At 36.1% G+C, this 22778-nt stretch overlaps 1 protein-coding gene across 2 annotated transcripts in view; it reads left to right on the top strand.

Moving 5' to 3' along the window:
- LOC109022127 (small subunit processome component 20 homolog) overlaps positions 1 to 14782 on the top strand; it is a 31690-nt gene extending 16908 nt beyond the window's left edge. For both annotated transcript variants that reach the window (XM_019004936.2, XM_019004943.2), the window contains exons 20-33: positions 70 to 331; positions 473 to 913; positions 1310 to 1773; positions 2041 to 2177; positions 2263 to 2444; positions 2535 to 2927; positions 3169 to 3294; positions 3718 to 3783; positions 3869 to 5682; positions 5816 to 6095; positions 12223 to 12456; positions 13403 to 13906; positions 14053 to 14185; positions 14422 to 14782. In XM_019004936.2, coding sequence (XP_018860481.2) covers positions 70 to 331; positions 473 to 913; positions 1310 to 1773; positions 2041 to 2177; positions 2263 to 2444; positions 2535 to 2927; positions 3169 to 3294; positions 3718 to 3783; positions 3869 to 5682; positions 5816 to 6095; positions 12223 to 12456; positions 13403 to 13906; positions 14053 to 14185; positions 14422 to 14696 — 5311 coding nt within the window. In that variant the 3' untranslated portion in view covers positions 14697 to 14782. The remainder of the gene's footprint in view (positions 1 to 69; positions 332 to 472; positions 914 to 1309; positions 1774 to 2040; positions 2178 to 2262; positions 2445 to 2534; positions 2928 to 3168; positions 3295 to 3717; positions 3784 to 3868; positions 5683 to 5815; positions 6096 to 12222; positions 12457 to 13402; positions 13907 to 14052; positions 14186 to 14421) is intronic.
- Positions 14783 to 22778: the final 7996 nt, after the last annotated feature.

Consider the following 22778-nt stretch of genomic DNA (forward strand, 5'->3'; position numbering starts at 1 on the left):
TTCTTTTTTTAGTCTCAGTTCGAGTGCAGTGAGTTCTTATTTACTTAAATATTTTGATGTTTCTGTTAGGCTTCTGGATGAAAATGATGCTGAAATACAGATGAAGGTTCTTGATTGCCTGTTAATTTGGAAGGAGGATTTCTTGCTTCCCTATGATCAGCATCTGAGGAACTTGATTAGTGTTAGATATCTGCGAGAAGAACTGACTACTTGGAGTTTGTCAAAAGAATCTAATTTAATTGAAGAACAGCACAGACCTTATGTTGTGCCTATAGTTATCCGCCTTCTAATGCCAAAAGTTAGGAAATTGAAGACACTTGCCTCTCGAAAGGTATATGAAAGTTGAATTATAAGATAATTATTCTTTTGCACTAATTTGTTTACATTGGCAGGGTTTTCAACATCACCTTTTCTTCCTAAGTTTTCATCATCACATCCTTAATTACCTAGTATAATGTCACTTTTTATGCAGAATGCAAGTGTTCATCACAGAAAGGCAGTGCTTGGTTTCATTGCTGAACTTGATGTTTTGGAGCTTCCACTTTTCTTCGCATTGTTGATAAAGCCATTGCAAATTAGTTCTGAAGATACTGATAGTTCACCCGAAAATTCTATGGATCAATTTCAAGGATTTAGTTTCTTAAAGTATTTCACCGTGGATAATATCACAGCCCTGTCTTGGAAGAAGCGATACGGTTTTATGCATGTGATTGAAGATATCCTAGGAGTTTTTGATGAATTCCACATCAGACCTTTTCTTGATCTATTAATGGGATGTGTTGTTCGGGTATTGGGAAGCTGCACATCAAGTATTGACGCTGCAAAGTGCGATGGATTATCCTCACGCGATGATCATTCTGGTGCTGACCTAACTTTATTCAATAAAGACAGTGCACCAGCAAGTCATGTCACGGTACTGTGTTTATCATGCATAATGTTGAATCTCAAGTGTTATTAAACTCTTTGGTGTTATAGTTGATTGATATCGACTACCCTAATCGAAAATAAATAGGGAAAATGCTGTTACAATATTTTTAATTTTTACTTATCAACCACAAATATTGTTATTATAATTTTCCCCTTTGCTACAGAAGCTTTTTATCTTCCCTACATTTAGTTATCTTCCTTGTTTGAGTTTAGTTGCTTGCTTCTCACCAATTTTTAGAATAGCATCCTCAAATCCAATACATTCTATTTCTGCCTTACATTTTAAGCTAATGGAATAAGAGTTCAAGGGAAATCCTTTACTTCTTTTAGCTCAGTTGTAGATGGTTATATGGCAACTTACTGATGAAAAGCCAACATGCAGACAAGCAACACTGTGAAGCAGTTCAAAGATTTAAGGTCTCTATGCCTGAAAATCATCTCTCTTTTCCTTGACAAGTATGAAGATTACGAATTTGGTTGTGAGTTCTGGGACCTATTCTTTACATCTGTGAAACCTTTAGTTGATGGTTTCAAACAGGAAGGTTCCAGCAGTGAGAAACCAAGTTCGCTGTTCTCTTGCTTTGTAGCTATGAGTAGAAGCCACAGGCTTGTATCACTCTTGAGTAGGGAAAAGAATCTTGTTCGTGATATATTTTCAATGCTGAGTATTAAGTCAGCTTCTGAAGCTATTGTCTCATGTGTTCTTAAGTTCGTTGAGAACCTGTTGAATCTTGATAGTGAGTTGGGTGATGAAGATGCTAGTACAAAAAGAGTTTTACTTCCAAACCTGGAGGCACTTATCTGCAGCTTGCATTGCCTTTTTCAAAGTGATAGTGCAACAAAGAGGTATGTATGGTCTTCTTTGTAATTAAGTCAGTTTATGATTCAAGATAAGATGATAACTTTACAATTCTAGTTTAGAAACAATTCTGTGAGCTCTTGTTGGAGTCGGCACCTGCCACTCCAAATATATCTCATGTGTATATGAAGAAGTTTAATTTTTTGTTAAATTAGTATTTCTTGGAAAAAGGAGAAACTTATTTTTGAGGCAGTCCTTTTTTAGACTTGCCGAGATTGGAAAGTCCCCTTTATGACATCATTTTTCTGTACCAGGAAATTGGTCAAATGTCCTGGGGAGAGGGACATAAGAATTTTCAAGTTATTATCGAAGTATATAAAGGACCCGTTGCTAGCAAGAAAATTTGTAGATGTTTTGCTCCCATTCGTAGCAAAGAAAGCTAAAGTTACTCGTAAGTATAACTCTGGAAATTTAAATTTTGGTAGTTTCCATCATCAATCTTTGCTTGTTCTTTGAAATTCTGTAATTTCTTGCAGATCTGTGTTCTGAAGCTGTGCAAGTCATTCAAGAAATTGTTCCAGCGTTAGGAAGCGACAGTACTAAAAAGGTTTTGACGGCAGTTTCCCCCCTACTTGCTTCGGTTGAATTGGAGATGCGGCTGTCTATTTGTCATCTTCTTGATTCTCTTGCGGAAGCTGATCCTACTATCCTGTCCATGGTATTGTATTTGAGTATTGCTTCTGATTGATCCTAATTGATTTCTGAATCCCAATTGTATCTATTTTCTTAATTCGTGATTGGAATGCAGGCAAAACTTGTTCGTGACTTGAACGCAACTTCTGCTGCTGAATTGGGTAGCCTTGATTATGACACTATAATAAATGCTTATGAAAAGATTTGCGTCAATTTCTTCTATACTATTCATGAGGATCATGCATTGGTCATTTTATCACATTGTGTATATGACATGTCTTCTGAAGAATTGATCTTAAGGCATAGTGCTTATAGGTCATTGCTCTCGTTTGTTGAATTTTCTGCCCTGATTCTTTGCCAAGATGGAAAAGGTCAGCAAGAAATGACTTCTAAGTTGATTATGCATGATAATGGTTGTTGGACAAGAGCATCTATTCAGCGTATCATAAACAAGTTCCTTTTGAAACATATGGGGGTTACTTTGAGCAGAGAAACTACTGTCAACAAGGTATACAGTTCCCATTGCCATCTTATAAAGAGAGACATGCTTACCTAACATATATGTTTATGTTGCTGCGTGTATGCATGATGTAATAAAATTCATTATAGTAAACTCTCTTATTTTCTCCTAGTCTGAAAAAAAAACAATTTTTTTAAATGATTTTATAATTAAATGATTTAACTGAAATTGCAAAAAGTGAACTCTCTTGTATTGGCATGGTTTTTATTCTAGACTGATTTGGTTTCAGGAATGGATAGATTTACTACGAGAAATGGTGTTGAAACTTCCAGAAGTAGAAAATCTTAATTCATTGAGGGCTCTGTGCAGTAAAGATGCTGAAGTCGATTTTTTCAACAATATTATTCATTTACAAGTGAGTTTTCTGTGTTTTATCCTGCTTAAGGCTTCACATGTTTCTATAGTCATCATTTGAAGGGTTGACATGTTTCTATGGTTATCATTTTCTGAACACTACTCATTTCATGTTTTACATATATTATTAGAGACCTGAAAAAAATATTAGTGCTGTTTATGTCTTAGATTATCTATAATGAACGTCTCTTTATAATTGAAAGGACTTAACAAAATGATGGTAATTTTTTGCATTGCTTTTCTCCTACATTAAGAGATGCATCTTTCTTGTCTTGATTGTTTCTATTTGGAACAAAATCTATTGGTTTGATATAGCCATTAAGAACCATTTCCATCATTAGTTTTTTTTCCGAACAACTGGAGCTCAATGAACACATTTGACAAGGTACTTGTGTCATCTGATATGTCCACATTGTTCTTTCAGAGACACAGGAGAGCAAGGGCATTGTCTCGTTTTAGAAATGTTATCAGTACAGTCAACATGTCAGAGGTAATTATATTATTTTGCTTGTCGTTCTCACTTCTTCCAACTCTACTGCCAAGCTACTGAATTTATTATGCTGTTATTGCTTCAGGGAATCATAAATAAAGTCTTCGTGCCTCTCTTTTTTAGTATGTTGTTTGATGGACAAGAAGGAAAAGGAGAAAATGTTAGAGCTGCATGCATAGAGGCCCTAGGTTCAATTTCTGGTCATGTGGAATGGAATTCATACTATGGATTATTAGTTAGATGCCTTCAAGGGGTGACGAAGAATCCTGACAAGCAAAAGCTCTTTTTGAGACTGACTTGCTCTATATTGGACAATTTTCATTTTTCAGAAATTAGTAACAGCCAAAAAGCGAATGAATCCTTGGAGAATGCTACTGTTGATGGGACCATTAGTAGGGGTTCTTCTGCTATTTTACAGGAGTGCAGTACTTCTACTATGGTAACTGAGATACAGGCATCCCTTAGTAAAACAGTGCTCCCAAAGATGCAGAAGCTACTGAATTCTGATTCTGATAAGGTCAATGTGAACATCAGTTTGGCTGCTCTGAAACTACTAAAATTACTTCCTGAGGACATAATGGACTCATTGCTTCCAAGTATCATTCATCGCATTTCAAACTTCTTAAAGAATCGTTTGGAAAGCATACGTGATGAAGCTAGGTCTGCTTTGGCTGCCTGTTTGAAGGAGCTTGGGCTGGAATACCTGCAGTTTATTGTCAGGGTCTTGCGAGCTACCTTGAAACGAGGATACGAGCTGCATGTATTGGGTTATACACTCAATTTCATCTTGTCCAAGTCTCTTTTAGTTCCTGTTAGTGGGAAATTGGATTACTGTTTGGAAGATCTTCTCTCTGTAGTAGAGAATGATATTCTTGGAGATGTTGCTGAGCAAAAAGAGGTGGAAAAGATTGCTTCAAAAATGAAAGAAACTAAGACGCGAAAATCGATGAAAACCTTGGAATTGATAGCCGAAAGCGTAACATTCAAAACCCATGCCTTGAAGCTTCTTTCACCTGTTACAACACATTTGCAAAAGCAGCTGACACCAAAAGTTAAAACTGAATTGGAAAGGATGTTAAATCACATAGCTGTTGGTATTGATCGTAATCCATCTGTAGATGAGACTGGGCTTTTCATCTTTTTATATGGCCTTATTGAAGATGGTATTAAAGACGAAAATGGTCAGGGTGAACATTCATTAGTGACAGAGGCAAAGAAACATCATAGAAATGACTCTCGTGGAAAAAGAATAACTTCGGGCCGGATTCTCAATGTATCTTCTCATCTTATTATTGTGTTTGCTCTCAGGATATTGCACAAACGTATCAAAAGTTTGAAACTGGGAAAATGTGAACACGGGTTATCAATGCTCGATCCTTTTGTCATGCTTCTTGTCAACTGCCTGGATTCTAAGTATGAAGATATTTTATCTGCATCCCTTAGTTGCCTCACTCCATTGGTAAGGCTGCCTTTACCATCCCTTGAATCCCAAGCTGATAAAATAAAGGAAGCAGTCTTGGCTATTGCACAGAATTCGGTAACTTCCAGCAGTCTTCTAATGCAGTCATGTCTGAGATTGTTGGCTGTGCTTCTACGGAGCACCAGAATCACCCTTTCATCAGATCAGTTACACCATTTAATTCAGCTTCCCCTGTTTGTTGATATTGAAAAAAATCCTTCTAATCTTGCCCTTTCACTTTTAAAGGCAATTGTTAGCCGCAAGCTTGTTGTTGCTGAGATATATGATCTTGTAACTCAAGTTGGTGAATTGATGGTGACTAGTCAAGTGGATTCAATTCGCAAGAAATGCAGTCAAATCTTATTGCAATTTTTACTTGATTATCAGCTTTCTGTGAAACGTCTGCAGCAACATCTAGATTTTCTGCTTTCAAATCTAAGGCAAGAATTTGACATCAAATTTTGGATGAAAAAAGCCTAATTTCCATCAACAATAAAATTATTATTTACTGATGAAAAAAATTGGATTAAAAATTCTCTTATATGTCCTAAAATGACTAAATAACTCTTGCAGATATGAGCATTCAACTGGAAGAGAAGCTGTGCTTGAAATGCTTCATGCAATCATTGTCAAATTTCCAAGAAAAAATGTGGATGAGCAATCACAGACGTTATTTGTACATTTGGTGGTTTGCTTAGCCAATGATCATGATAGTAGGGTTCGTTCCATGACTGGGGCAGCTATAAAGAAGCTCATTGGGTGCGTAAGCTCACATTCACTCCATTCAATTCTTGAGTACACATTATCTTGGTATTCAGAAGAGACACAGCAACTGTGGAGTGCTGCTGCACAGGTAATAATCTCTCAATTACATTCTGTGGTAGAAAATTATGATTTGAGAGGACTACACACCTTCATTGATTATAATTCCGGTCACAAAGGGTTGCGATCAAGCTGAGTTGAGCTGATTAGTTGATGTTTGAGCTCAACTTGATAACATTAATAGTGGTTTGAGCTTTTAAGGGCTCTTATTCGAACTTGGCTCGATTGATAATAACTAAGCTCAAGCTTGACTTGAGGTCAAGCCAAACAAAGCACACAAGTTGAGCTTGAGCTCGGTTCGGCTCAATTGCAAATCAATTATTTTGTTGGGAAGGTTAGCATATTTCCACTAATTAATATGTAATAATTAGTTATATAAAAACTTTGAATGAATTAGATTTCATCATGGAGCTCATACTTGAGTTTTATTTATTTATTTATTTTTTCTTCCCTTTTGAGAAGAAGATAACATATGTGCATGTTTACACACACACACACGTAAAGATTGTACTTACCACCATATAACTTGTGCTTTTGTGTGAAGCCCCAAACTAAGTGGCTCATTCTTTTTCCATCTTTACCTTTTATGTTCCAACTAGGGTTCTCTCTCTCTCTCTCTAAATTCAAATGATCTAATGATGAAGGTCAAGATGGAAGTTGATGGTATTCGTTTTGGTAATATTCACAAACATGTATTACTCCTATATACACATAATATTAGTATATAATCCACATGACAATGCACAAATATAGCATATAACACCTGTTATATATATATATAGTACTGAATTAACAAGATTTATAACTAGTCGATATATGAATACGAGTCTAGATAGAATATCATTTGCAATAAACTTAAACTATTAGTAAATAACTAAATATATAACTAATTATAAGAAATAATCTATACATGCATTGATAACATAGCTAAACATATTATGTAAGTAAACTATAAATAAACTATGATACATAACTAAATAAATATAATAACAACTAACATGTATAGCCTATAACATGTTGAATTGTAATGCATACATAATTGATAATATTATTATATATGACATAAAATAAAGAATATATACAAACATGTTATTAGCTCTAAAATGAGTTCAATCGTGCCGAGTCAAGCTTATGCAAGAATCATGAGCCTAAATTGAGTTTAGGCAAGCTTATATGGGTTTGGATAATTTAATATTCAAACCACTATTTTTTTTTTTAAATGTCGGGGAACCTCTTCAAGGCAGGGCCCTTCAGACCCACCCCTACAGAATAAACCCCGGTCCCATGCACCGCACCCTCGGAAGTTTTCTTACATGGAACTAGTTAAATTGTTGGCTTTTCTCCAAGGGGTGTGGTCCCAAATGATTGTTTGCACCCATGAGGTGTTGAATCTTGGACCTTGAAATGAGTGATACCCCAAGACCAAGGCCTTCACCACTTGGGGTATCACTCCCCTGAAATTCTCGATATTCTTGCTGGGCCATTCAATCATCGGTGGCACGGTTTAAGTCCCACACTTCTGGTTGGGATATAGGCTCTAATATCATTTGTAATGCTCCTAGAGAAGACCCAATCTACATATGGACATATATTCCAAAAGGACTAGTCAATGGGTGCTGAAAAAGGTGGAGGAAGGGGGTGACAAGAATGAGTTGGGTAGTCCTATCCCGCTATGTACTATTCCCCCTAACTCAGTCCCTAAATCTTCAGACTGGGTGCTGAAAAAGGTGGAGGAATTATTACAGGAAAGTGTGGGGATTTCCTGTGAAGGTTTTGAAGAGCATTTTAAGGCTCTTTTGGTCGCTATTGAAGCTGGAAGATCGATGGCTTTGAAGTCAGCAGTTAAAAAGGAAAGGGAGCTGAAACAATTGATATGTTCGATTAATTACGATAACAAGGAGGTAGTGTTGGGAGGGATAGGTTTAAGGGGCGGGGGTCTTGTTCATCATATGAAGCCTAGAATCCTTTCTTGGAATGTAAGGGGGATCAATCATGTTAACAAGCGTCTTCGCATTAGATCCCTTCTTCGCAGTTTGAAAATTGATATTGAATGGCTTCAAGAGACTAAGCTGAGTTATGTTGATAGAAATATTATTCGTAGTTTGTGGGGCTGTACTTTTGTGGGGTGGAGTTATCTAGCTTCGATGGGTGCTTAAGGAGGAGTTTTGTTGATGTGGGATAAGAGAGTGGTGGAGTTGGTAGAGGATTGCATTGGGATTTATTCAGTGGCTGGTTCCTTCAAGAATATTGAGGATGGGTGGAGGTGGGCTCTTGCGAGAGTGTATGGGCCTAACGTAGATAGAGATATAAGTTTTTTGTGGGAGGAATTGGTGGGTCTGTATTATTTTTGGGATTTACCTTGGTGTTTGTGTGGGGAGTTTAATATTGTTCGGTTTCCTTGTGAGAGGACAGGGGCTACTACCTCGGCAAAGGCTATGGAAGATTTCTCGGAGTTGATTTTTTATCTTAATCTTGTGGACCTTCCTCTGGTAGGGGGGACTTTGTCTTGGTCTAACAATAGAGGATGGTCAAGGTTGGATAGATTTCTAGTCTCTTTTCCTTCGGAGATGCTTTATCCGGACCAATGCCAGAAGAGGTTGCCACGGGTATGTTTTGATCATTTTCCCATACTGCTAGATTGTGGTGGCATTCAGGGGGGTAGGCGCTATTTCAAATTTGAGAATATGTGGTTTCAAGTTGATGGATTTGTGGAGAAGGTAAGGAATTGGTGGGCTTCATATTCCTTTCATGGTACCCCTAGTCTAATTGTGGCTGGTAAAACTTAAAGCCCTTAAGATTGATTTAAAGAAGTGTAATATTGAGGTTTTTAGGCATACGAATGAGCAAAAAAGTCTTCTTTGGGATTAGTTGCATTCTCTAGAGGCTGGGGAGGCTAATGATGAGTCTTTGTTGAGAAAGCATGATGTGGTGACTAAAATAGAAAAGGTTTTGTTGATGAAAGAAATTTCATGGAGGCAAAAATCAAGGGTGATTTGGTTGGAGGGGGACAAATGTACTAAGTTTTTTACAAGATGGCAAATTCTCATAGGCGTAATAACGTGATTGAGGTTATTCAATCCGGTAATGATGTGTTCCAATCCCCTGAGGATATTCAAGATCATATTGTGAATTATTATGAAGATCTCCTCAGAGACAGTGGAGTGGCGTCCTAAACTTGATGGCTTGAATTTCGACCAGCTGGATGTTAGTGCAACAAGCTGGTTGGAGAGACCATTTGAGGAATCTGAAGTGCAGCAGGCGGTGAGAGGTATGTGTAAAGATAAAGCCCCGAGCCCGGATAGTTTTTCTTTGGCCTTCTTTCAAGAGTGTTGGGACATAGTGAAGGATGATGTGATGTGGGTTTTTCATGAGTTTCATCTTTGTCACAAGTTTGAGAAGTTTCTTAATGCTACTTTCATTGCCCTCATCCTGAAGTTAACTGGTGCTATTGAGCTGAAAGATTTCCGTCCTATTAGTTTGGTAGGCAGGATTTTTAAAATTATTTTGAAGGTGTTAGCTAATCGTATGAGTTTGGTGATGGATAAAATAATTTCCAAATTTCAAAATGCTTTTGTGCGGGGTCAGCTAATATTGCATTCAGTTTTGATTGCGAATGAGTGCTTGGATAGTCGAATGAGGGAAGGCATTCCGGGGGTTCTTTGTAAGTTGGATATGGAAAAGACATATGACCATGTGTGTTGAAATTTTCTGTTTTATATGCTGAGAAGATGTGGTTTCGGAGATAGGTGATGTGGATGGGTTAAACATTGTGTATCGACTGCCCAATTTTTTGTTAATAGCAAATCGTTTGGATTTTTTCAGAGTTCGAGGGGTTTGAGACAAGGGGATCCGTTATCTTCCTTTCTATTTGTTTTAGTAATGAAGGCATTGAGTTGCATGGTGGAGGCTGCCGTAGGGAAAGGCTCTCTTGCTGGTTTCCCGGTGGGAAACAATAGTAACGATGTTTTATCCATTTCCTATTTATTGTTTGCGGATGATACTTTACTTTTCTGTGATGCTGACAGTGGATAGATTCATGCTTTAAGGGCTGTTCTATTGTGTTTTGAAGCCGTTTCGGGACTCAAGGTGAACTTGGGAAAGTCGGAATTGGTCTCGGTGGGGGATGTGGAGAATATCAACCTTCTTGCAGATTTGTTGGGCTGTAAAGTGGCTTACCTTCCTACGAAATGTCTCGGGCTTTTATTGGGGGACTTCTTTCAGAGCAAAAAATATTTGGGATGGTATTGTAGAGAAGGTTGAAAAAAGTTGAAAAAAGATTGTCGAGTTGGAAGCAGCTATATCTATCAAAAGGGGGGAGATTAACTCTTATCAAAAGTACCCTCTCCAATCTCCCTTCTTTCTTTATTTCCATTGTGCTGGTGGGTGTGGCTAATTGGATTGAAAAACTGTTTAAAGCTTTTTTGTGGGGTGACATGGGGGAGAAGAATAAATTTCATCTTGTGAGTTGGCAAAGGGTGTGTAGTCCGATTGTATTGGGAGGCTTGGGGGTGCATAATTTGATTATTTTTAATAAAGCTCTATTAAGAAAGTGGTTGTGGAGATATCAATTGGAAGGGGATTCGTTGTAGAGAGAGGTTATTGATTGGAAGTATTGAAGTGATTGAGGGGGTTGGTGTTCCAAGGAGGGTAGGGGGACTTCTGGTGTGAGCTGTTGGAAATTTATTAGAAAGGGGTGGAACTTGTTTGAAAAACACATCAAATTCGAGGTTGGAGAGGGTACGAGAATTCGTTTTTGGTTTGATGAATGGTGTTGTGAGAGAGCTCTTCATACTGTTTTTCCGGTTGTCTTCAGATTGGCTGGAAATCAGCAGGCTGCTGTCTCAGAAGTGTTGTGTCGTGCCAATGGTAATGTGCATTGGAATATTTTTTTTTTTCCAGAAATGCACAGGATTGAGAAATTGATGAGATAACAGGTTTTTTCAGCTTTCTTTTATTCCATGAAGATAGGAGGAAATGGGAGAGATAGAATGCTGTGGAAACATACGGGGAACAACAAGTTTTCTGTTAAATCATTTTATTAGGTGTTGACAGATCAACAGCATATTTCGTTCCCGTGGAAGTGTATTTGGAGGGTTCCGGTGCCGTCTAAGGTTGCTTTTTTTACTTGGACTGTTGCTTTAGGAAAGATTTTGACGGTAGATAATTTAAGGAAACGTGGGATGATTGTAGTTGAGTGGTGTTTCATGTGTAAGAAAAATGGTGAATTGATTGACCATCTACTTCTACATTGTGAGGTGGCTAGGGAGTTATGGGTTGGCATTTTTAGTAGAGCTGGGTTGACTTGGGTTATGCTTAATAGTGTGGTGGAGCTTCTAGCATGTTGGAATAGGCATCATAATAGCTTTCAACTGGCAGCGGCGTGGAGGATGATTCCTTTGTGCTTAATCTGGTGTTTATGGAATGAAAGGAATGATAGGTGCTTCAACAACAAGGAGAGCTGTGGAGGAAATCTGGAATTTTTTTTGTGTTTTCTTTCGTTCAGTGGTTTTCTGCTATTGTCCTAAAGGGAGGGAATGTTCATAAGTTTTTGTTTTGTTTTCAGCTTTCTAGAATGTAATTAGGTCTCTTTCCATGGGCTTCACCTAGTTTCATTTGATCAATAAAAGTTTCTTACATATCAAAAACAAAGAACTTGTCAATGGTACAATTGGAGCCCCATTGGAATCATTATAAAGAACAATAACTTCTCCCTCCAAAGCAATGTGGTATCCAATACACCACCTAATTCATCACTCAATATGGGGGGTATCACATATGGGATCCTCGAATCTCAATTATCAATAAGTATATGAGCACTGCTATTCCTACAGAAGTTTTCCACCGAAAACTTCTACCGAAAGGCAAAAGTTTTTTTTTTTTTTTGTTTTTTTTTCAATCATTTTTTTAAACACTTTAAATATTTTTAAAAAATATAAAAAAATCATAAATTCATTTAAAAACATTCCTTAATCACTAAGTAAAAATAAAATAATAAAAAAAAATAAAATACAATTTCGGTAGAAGTTTTCGGTGGAAAACTTCTGTAGGAATAGCATTTTCCTAAGTATATACCTCGAATCTAGATAGAAATCCTAATAACTGTAACTGCTCTTTGATTTTTCTATTTTTAAGATTCTATGTTGTGGTCTCTATCACAGGTCCTGGGATTTCTGGTTGAGGTAATGAAGAAAGGATTTGAAAGACATGTTAATAGAGTATTGTCGGTGACAAGAAAAAGTTTGCAGTCTGCCATTGGTGCTGTCACCTGTAGGCAACTAGATTTCTCTGAGGAGCCTACTGTTGCTTTCTGGAGGGAGGCATACTATTCCCTTGTTATGCTGGAGAAGATGCTTCATCAGTTCCCTGATTTGTGCTTTCAAAGTGATCTTGAGGTATGCCTTCTTTACTTGGAGTTTTGTTTTTGGTTCTTACAAATTGTCTATAGTTTCTTAAAGTGTTTGCCTACTTGGTAGGTCCAATGATCATTTACTGCAGTTGGCCCCAGATGGGCAGTGGCCGGTGGCCAGTGAGAGTAGTAGGGTGAGAGTTTTTAATACGTTCTTAGCATTTTTCATTTTTTATTGGTGTAAATACCGTCAGAAAACACTGAATCACCGAGTCAAACCTTCAATGGGGAAAGGAACGTGGGAGTTTCATTCTTCCAAACTATTGGCAAACACTATACGTGTTATGCATGATTTTAGACTTATTGGCCGGTATTATTAGTGCTAAAATCTAAATTGTACTGCATCCAATGTCGTTCGGAATAAAGTTCTGTTAGTTTCCCTGTTGGTTCTATAGTCACAACTCATATTCTTAGGACTCGTATGTTTTCAAGAAACTTCTCAACTCATCTCATCTAATCATTACAACTTTTCCAAATTTTCATACAAAATAAAATAAAAAATTCAACTTTTTCAAATCTCAAAACAAAAATAATATTAAAAAAAAAATATTCTAATAATATTTTATTCAATTTTTAACTTTAATCTCAACTCATCTAATTTCATTTGCAGGCGTTAGTCCTCCAACAGACCTAGTCATGGTGAACATCTATATGACTAGTATCTGTTGTGACCACTTGTTAGTCTTTAGATCAGTGTTATTGTTTTTTAAAACAATTTATTGTATAATTTGGATATGTATGATGTTTTGTGGATGTGGCTGGCGACAATAGAGTTGGTTTGATTTATGATTAGCTTTATTGAATTGCATTTTGTTTGAACTTCTTGATGGGTTTTCTGAAATATTTATTTATGTTTTTTAAATTTTGGATTTCATCGGTTTTCATTTCCTTTATGTTTAAAAATAAATAAAAATTCTCGTCACAATTTTCAGGATATTTGGGAGGCAATCTGTGAGTTGCTTTTGCACCCACACATGTGGTTACGCCACATATCCAATCGCCTGATAGCCTTGTACTTTGCCAGTGCAATAGAAGCACCCAAAGAAAATGAAGAAAAATCATTACGAGCTTATTTTCTTATGAAGCCAAGTAGACTTTTTATGATAGCTGTTTCCCTCTGCTGCCAACTGAAGACACAACTCGATGATTCTTCCACGGACCTTATAACACAAAATCTTGTCTTCACGATTTGTGGAATGAATTCTTTGATGGCACAGATGGAGTTCTGGTCTACCCTTGAACAGCATGAGCAAGTCCGTTTTCTTGAAGCTTTCCAACTGCTGGATTCAAGAAAGGGGAAAAGCCTCTTTTTGTCTCTTACATCTGGTGTAAGTTATCAAGAGGATCCTGGCCAATCCAACGATATCCGACATGCAATTGTTTCTTATTTGCTCAAAAGAATGGGAAAAATTGCCCTTCAGATGGAGGCTGTTCAGGTTTGTTTTCCAGAGGTGGTAGCGTAAAGTTTGTTAGGCTTGTTGAAGATATTCTTAGAAAATTCCTTAACGATTCAAATGCCTTTTCAGAAACATTTCACTCTTGAGATACATGCTACTAATGATATTTTAATTGCTTTATGCAGATGAAAATTATATTCAATTGTTTTTCAAAAATATCATCACAAATCAGTCGGGACGATTGCCTACATTATGTACCCGAAATCCTACTGCCCCTATATAAAGTTTGTGAAGGATTTTCTGGGAAAGTGATCCCTGGTGAGTTTGGTTTCCACACTATAACAGTCGTTTAATTTCATGAATCCTTTTTCAGTCTTTCATCGTGCTTTTTTGTTGGAACTGCATGAATTTTCATTCATAATGTAATATTATAGCAATTAAGTTTACCCAATAGCGGATAGATAGCTTGCTCAATCTCATGACCCTAAATTAATGATTTTCTCATGCAATCTGTTGAGTTGTTGGTACGTAACGGGCATTCACTTGTCCTGCAGATGACATAAAGCAATTGGCAGAAGAAGTTCGTGAAACAATAAAGAATACTGTAGGCATCCAAAACTTCGTACAAGCGTACAGCGAGATCAGGAAGAATCTCAAGGCGAAACGGGACAAGAGAAGACAGGAAGAAAAGGTAATGGCTGTTGTCAATCCAATGCGCAATGCCAAGAGGAAGTTAAGGATTGCTGCTAAGCATCGTGCCAACAAGAAAAGGAAGATAATGACAATGAAAATGGGGAGATGGGTTCACCAGAAACAGAGGACGATGTAATATATAATATAATATAATAGTATCACATATGCTTCACAAGAAAAATGTATGTATATATCCTGCATCAATTGAAATTACTTTTTCAAGCAATTGAGACTATCGATCTCTCTTTCCTAATTGAAAAATGTTATTCATCGCATAGTTTTAAATTTTGTACCATACCGGCCTGTACGGACGAAATTTTTTGTATCGGCCGTCCGGCCGGTACAGGTATTATATCTATTTCGTACCGGTCAAAATACCGTCCGTACCGGTCTCAATTTCGGTCATTTTTTTTTTCAAATTACAAGTTTATTTTTTAACCCACAATTCAAACTAGACTATTTATAATTTATATATATTTATTTTTATATATAATTTATTTATATATAGACTATTATTTTGGAATATAATTTTTATATGTAATTTATTTATATATCGAGTATTTCGAAATGTTATCCCGAAACGTTATTCCAAAATGGTACCAGTATCAAAATATTTCGTTCCAGTGTTGACCGGTACAACATCTGGTACGGTATTCAAAACATTGATTCATTGTTCTTTTAATTATCATCTTTTTATATATATTTTTTAATGTGGTATCAAATGGCTGACAAATTAGTAAAAATAAAAAATAATTTTACAATCACTTGATGCCACACCAAGAGGAGAAAAAAAAGATGATGGTTGAAAGAATTATAAATAACTTTTTTCCTCAAACCAAAAAGGGCTATACGCCGCGTTTGTTTTATGAGATTAGTTGAGATAAAAGTTGAAAGTTGAATAAAATATTTTTAGAATATATTTTTTTAATATTATTTTTATTTTGAAATTTAAAAAAGTTGAATTTTTTATTTTATTTTATATGAGAATTTGAGAAAACTGCAATGATTAGATAAAATGAGATAAGATAAAAATTTTTGTGAAAATGAACGAGACTTTAGATGACACTATCAAGAAAACATGTTTTTAGATGACCATTATTCTCTCTTCCCTCAGTCTATGCCCTCTCCTTAGTGACCCAATACAGTCGATACTATCTTGTTTTGATATGCTTGTGTTTGATACTATCTTGAACAACTGATGCTTTGTTTCTGTATATGCTTTCATTTTCTTTTTCTTAAATTGCTTTGCTTTGCTTTGTCTTACTTTACATTGCGTGAAGAGGGATTTCACAATGTACAGCTGCTGACACGTTTAATTTTATTTAGGAACTAATTGTCGATAATTTCTTATTTCGTCTCCTATATATTTTGGTATTGTTTCCTTAAATATCTTTAACAATATGCATCACATTCATCATGAATTGATATTGATACTCTTGAGTGCGTCATTATCCAATAATCATTTGAATTGCTTACCCATTAATGGTATATGATGCTCCTGTCACTATGTCATTCTTGAGCATTGCTTTGTTCAGTTGTTTGGTTCATTTCAGCTATAGATATATCAGTTTATCTGAGCCACTTCGACTATATAGAAAAGTATGCCTGACCCTGTAAGGTTTAGGGACCCTCTAAGAATCAAACGAGAATAAATTTTAATGACAATTGCTGGCTTAGTACAACCATCTTTAGGCTCACAAAGAATGATTTTTGATCGGCTGCATTATTCAATTCCCAGCTCTACCAATCTGATTGTTGGGGTAACGGTTCCAAATGCCTCGATAATCCTTGGTTGGATCCACTGTCCTTATTTGGAAAAAAGATTGCCGCAACTGCTCAGTTAGAAGTAAACCCAAGTTTTTGTATACATGGAAATAAAATGCAACCTTAATATGCTATTTTTTGATAGATTTACCAACTTTATTTCCATATATGCATAATAAATTTTTTTTCCTACATTTGGTTCATTAACAGCATGGTTTATTTTCTCTCTCCTGCTGACTTTTCTGGCGTTCATTCAATTATGCATCTACTACATGGAAATATAAAGTTCGGGAAAAAATAAATGTTGTTGCATTTATTTTTGTTTGTTGGTAATTCTTAGCTTATTGTCCCTCAAAAAAATGCCAATGCTCAACATGCATTGTTCGAACCGAATGTGGAAATGCAAGCTGGACCATATTGTTGTGCAATAACCAAAAAAAAAAAAAAAAGAACAGACAGAAATCCAAGTATGCATTTGGCCACTATGTATGCATATATGTGCAGATCATTAGTCACCTGCATCTTCACAAACAAAATTGGAAGAAAGAAAATCTCTTGAATAAAAAACATAGAATGTAACTGTCAATTACCAATGACACTAGCCCAGTGCAACAACCATGACCAAGTTCAAAACAGAGCAGAATCCAAGTATGCGATGTTCCCACTACTACTTGAATATGAGAGAATTCACATCCCTCTATTCTTTTTTTTTTTTTTGGTAGGAACATCCCTTTATTCTTTTAAAGCAAAACAATGATCCAAATCTGTAAAGTAGTTTCAATGTACTAAAAATAGCAAAATATCCCCTTTAGATACATAAAAGATTATACTTCCAAAACTATATCAGAAAAACAGATTACACTATAACCCAATGCCAAGCTACATTATCAAAGCAGCTCCAGTGACGCTCATCAACTGGAAATTCAAATTTCTCAAGCAACACCATGTGTGGAGAAGCACATCATGTCCCCAAAACACATAATGCACGCTCAAACGTGCATTTTGAAATCCAGTATGCTTTCAGCATCAATCCTCTGCACTGGAAAGATGGCCTTTTCACTTCTAGTGTCCTTTGCATGTTGAACCTTTATTATTTATACATGTACCAACAAAGGAAAAAAAACTCATAATCCACACAAGTCCCTTCGAATAATCATCTTTAAAACTCAGGAAGCACCTTAATACCTACCCTTCAAACGATAGCTAGTATCAAACACTCATAATCCACACAAGTCCCTTCGAATAATCATCTTTAAAACTCAGGAAGCACTTTAATACCTACCCTTCAAACGATAGCTAGTATCAAACACGTGGTAACCTGCTATGAATAATGCTGGAGAAACTCTTTATCGTGTATAATACAAAATGGGACAAGCATTTACATCTAGCTAAAAATAAATGTTGACCATCTAATACATGACACTAACAGCTATGTAAATTCACAAAGGTTGTGTTTCTGGTAACATTAACAACCAGTTAGAGGTAGGGAACTAGCTAAAAACTAAACTCAAATGGTCAATTAAACTCACCCGGTTAAACCCAGTTCAAGAAGTTTTCTTTTTGACAGTTACTCACACCAAGTAGGTCTTCAATCCATTCCTAAGGGGAAGCAGGGGTGGGGGGCAGTTTCCATTTAAGCTATGGTTCACTAGCACAAATGCCTAAAGGCTTCATCTTCCTAGTCTAATAAGAATCAGATCTGTTAAGTAAAATCCCTTGTTGAACTCAGACGAGTAACAGAAAGTTGCTCCAGAAAGCGGGCAGAGGGGTGAAGCCGTGCAAAAGAAGAACGAGTTGGGTGGGAGAGAATGCGGGGGGGGGGGGCAAATTTGGATTTGAAATGCAGAAGAAGAACGAGTTGGAGGGGGCAATTTTTGGATTTGCAAATTTCTCGACCTCTAAAACGTACTAGTTCTTTTTTTTTTTTAAATATTTACAGGTAAGCTGGTGTGTGGAAGTTGACAGTGGGAAGTTGTGTAGAAGCACTCGAAAATTCGAAATTGAAAGAGTTGAAACTTCTGGAGATAAACACGCGTTTTCTTTTTTTTGGCCGGAGTGGAGGATGCGTGAACAGTATCAAGTTGTGTAGCAAAACTCCTTTCCCGATCGTCCTACACAAGAGGTGGGATAGAAAGACTGGTTTTGTTTGGATTGAAAAATAAAATGAGATGATTTGTGAATAATAATGAGATTTGTGAGTTAAAATAATTTTTAAAAGTTTTGTGTATTTGAATTAAAAGTGAGATGAGATGTTTTAAGTTATTGAAGAGAAGATAGATTTGCGTTCTACAAATAATTGCATAATATTTATCATAATTGCATAATATATATATATATATATATATATATATATAATCAAATTATAAAGCCATAAAGGGAACCAATAGAAAACTGAGAAAAGAAAAATTATTTAATAATATAACAGCAACTTACATAGATATATTTACCTATGCATGAGCAAAGATATTTACTTACATATTTGTTTCAAAGAAAAATTCTAAATATAAATTTCACACCCTATACATCACTTAAAAACATATGATTCACACAAGTCCCACTTATCAAAAACAGAAGTTATTCACACAAGTCCTTACTGGAGACCACATTAAAAAGTTCCCAAACAAGAAACTCGCAAGGATACAACAAAATAACAATAATGACTGCAGAAATCAATTGAGCAATAATTCAAACATAAAAGGAAAAAAAGGTTCCTTTATATCCATGTCGGTAAAACGAAGGAATGGATTCCCTGAAGACAAAATTAATGCCATACTGCAATTGCTCAGAAAATAACACGACCGTGTTATTTTCCTCATTTTTCAGCGAGGGAAAGTGAGACGAATGTTAACAGTTGACGGGTTTACCCGGTTATGTTAACATTCGTCTCACATTGACGGGTTCAATGTTAACATTCGTCTCACTTTCCCTCGCTGAAAGTGAGGAAAATCCATTTTCCTACAAAAGGGAAATCCCCGGTCGTGGACCTACTTTCCCTAGACCTATATATTGGTAATCCTTAAACTGTTCTTCGATTGCAGATCCAGAATATGGCATATTTCTTCCGACCCTTGTCTAACTTTCTGCACCTAAATTCATGGCCATCGCAAACTTCTATTAGTACTACTGATCCAGTCCACGACATAGAAGCAGGAGTTGGCTTGGGGCCGGTTGAAGCTGAGCGGCGCCGCAACATGGGCTGGGCAAAATTTATCCTTCCTTCTTGCTTAACAGCAGCTATTGATGTAACACTTGTCTACATTCAAGTTCACTCAAAATTTCCCACAGGTTTCCATTTTCTGAATATGGCAATATTACTTGCATTTGCTTCTTTCTTCGTTGCTTGGTTCATCAATCCCAAGTACATGGGAACAACTAAAGTTGCTGTCAACTGTGGCGTATTCTTCACATATACTGCGTTTTTTATTGGGATTACCATTCCAGTTCCATTATCTCTCAAGATTACTGGATGGCTCGTTTATGCCATATCGCTCATTGCAATTTTGTTCAGCTTCAAAACGGAATTAAAAGGGTATTATATCATCAAAGCTCCAAATACTAGTGGAGGAAACCTTCCCACCGCTTAGTATCCAAATAATAGTATGACCCATCAAATATATATTCCTTGGTGACTATGCGAAGATCAATTTGTCAACTATTCCAATGTTGAGGTCATGAATTAAAGGTTTAATTTGGTTTCCGTCTTTTGTCAACATGAAATAAGCTTTGTTTGTGCTACTCATCAAAACGGAAATAAAAGGATATTATATCATCAGACCTCCAAATCTGTTAATATCCAAATAACAGACCTCCAATGATCAGAAGCTCTGGGTTCTTTGGCATGTACGAGTGAATCTTAGATGGGTTTAATCAGATAAGGCTTTTTGTAGTTTATATTTTATGAAATTTCTTACGTGTCTAATTTTAATTGGGGACTTTTATACTCGTAACTCTTCACTCCAACATAGTAAAAGGTTGGATGTATCGTCATGGTTTGATGTATGTATTGCTGATGCGACTCAGTTGGATACGACGGGTTTAAGTACAAATCTGGGTTCTACAATATCCAGATTGCATTTATCTTTTGACAGATGCCAATATTTTTGTGGTTAAGCAATCAGTACAAATCTTGTATTTCTTGGTAATGAGAAAAAATATGGGAAAAATTACTCCTCCCGCTGTGCTGGTTTTAATTTTTTTTACTTAAATGATTAAGTAATTATTTTTTATTAATATTGTAATTTTCTTTTAAAAAATATTTAAAAGTTAAAAAAAAAATAGCAGGAACTCCCAGATTTCTTTTGTAATTGTCATCTTGTGCAATTCTGATGTATTTGTTGCTATGCTATTTGCATTTCTTTTGGTCCAAAACTGAAACCGCACCGAGCGAACCTCGAGCGCACGTCGAGCGCACGTCGAGCTCCGATCTTATGTCGGAACTCCTATAGGAGGTCGGAGCTCCGACCAGCTCCGACCTCCGATCGGAGTCGGACTCCGACTCCAGTTTGGAGTCGGAGTCGGAGCTCCAATTTGGCTCCGACTCTTGTCGGAGTCGAAGGTTGGAAACGAGCACTCCGACTCCGTCGGAGTCGGAGCCCAGCCCTACTTGGCACTTGTTTGACTTAGATAATGATACACTTACAATTATTTTACAGTTTACCTTATATATGACACTTTATTAAAAAATCATTTCAATTCGACTTGACTACCCTTCATTTTAAGTAGAGTATTAAACTAGTAGTATACTAATTGTAAGCTTATAATTTTCCTTATGACTTATTGCCTTGCACCTTGGTACCAAGCGTTGAGCATAGCGTCGCAGTATTTGTCCTATTTCGCTAAGGCTGCAAATGAATAAAGCAGCTTGTGAACAGTTTGAATTCAGCTCGTGTAAACTCGATTCGAATTTGGTTAATTTAATAAATGACATGTTCGTAAATACTAATATAGATTCGAATATTAAACGGACAAAATTCGTATAAACTCGACTCAACTCGGTTTAGACTCGTGAATAAAATTAGTATAAGCTCGACTTGACTCGTTTGAGCTCATTTTGAAACTCATAATATGTTATATATATGTGTGTTATATATTACATGTTAATTATATTTTATATACTTAATTATATATATTACTAATTTATTTATAGTTTACCTTATTTAATATATATGTTATGTTCTCAAAATGTGTATAGGATAATTTGTATAATAATATATCATACAACTACAACTATTGATTTATTATATCATCTATATGTATTAAATAGTTTAGTTTATTACATTTATCTTGTGTATTATTATTTTAATTTATAACTAATAGTTATTTTTATAAAAATCTTTTTTTATACTCCATTGAGTAAAATTCTTTTTTTACTCAATGAAGTATAGATGATAAAATCTCATAACTATTTTTTATATAGATCATTGATCTTAAATATTTTTTCTTATATTTTCATTTTAGATTCCATATTAAGAAATCAAATATTGTATAACAAAAAAAAAAATTAGGATCCCTATTATTTCTTTTAAACTTAGTTTTAAGTTTAATTTTAAAGAATCCACATCTTTAAAAATAAATAATATATAGAAATGAAATAGAATTTTGGGACTATAAAAAAAAAAAACTAAAGGGGGAGGGAAGGACCCTTTTGGTATTTGAAATACCCCCAAAAGGTTGAGGACCTGGCAGGGACCTTTTGGTCCCTGCCAAAGGGACCTTTTGGGGTAGAAATACCAGAAGGGAGGGCCTCAAAAGGTTGATCTTTTTTGGTTGGAAGAAAAACTTGGAAGAAACCAGCGCGAAGAAACCAGCGCCCCGCCCCCCCTCGACCCCATATATATGGTCGTAATGCCAAATTCTTAAATACTTCTTCGATTGTAGATCCAGAATGTCATATTTCTTCCGACTCTTCTCTATCTTTCTGCACCTAAATCCATGGCCATCGCAAGCTTCTAGTAGTACAACTGAGCCAGTCGGCGACATAGAAGCAGGACTTGGCTTGGGGCCAGTTGAACCTGAACGGCGCCGCAACATGGGCTGGGCAAAATTTATCCTTCCTTCTTGCTTAACAGCAGCTATTGATGTAACACTTGTCTACGTTCAAGTTCACTCAAATTTTCCCATAGGCTTCCATTTTCTGAATATGGCAATATTACTTGCATTTGCTTCTTTCTTCGTTGGTTGGTTCATTAATCCCAAGTACATGGTAACAACTAAAGTTGTTGTCAACTGTGGCGTATTCTTCACATATACGGCTTTTTTTATTGGGATTACCATTCCACTTCCATTATCTCTCAAGATTACGGGATGGCTCGTTTATGCCATATCGCTCATTGCAATTTTGTTCAGCTTCAAAACGGAATTAAAAAGGTATTTTATCATCAGACCTCCAAATACTAGTGGAGGAAACCTTCCCACCGCTTAGTATCCAAATAATAGTATGACCCATCAAATATAT

Source organism: Juglans regia, chromosome 5 (genome assembly GCF_001411555.2).
Source record: "Juglans regia cultivar Chandler chromosome 5, Walnut 2.0, whole genome shotgun sequence".
Lineage (NCBI taxonomy): Eukaryota > Viridiplantae > Streptophyta > Magnoliopsida > Fagales > Juglandaceae > Juglans > Juglans regia.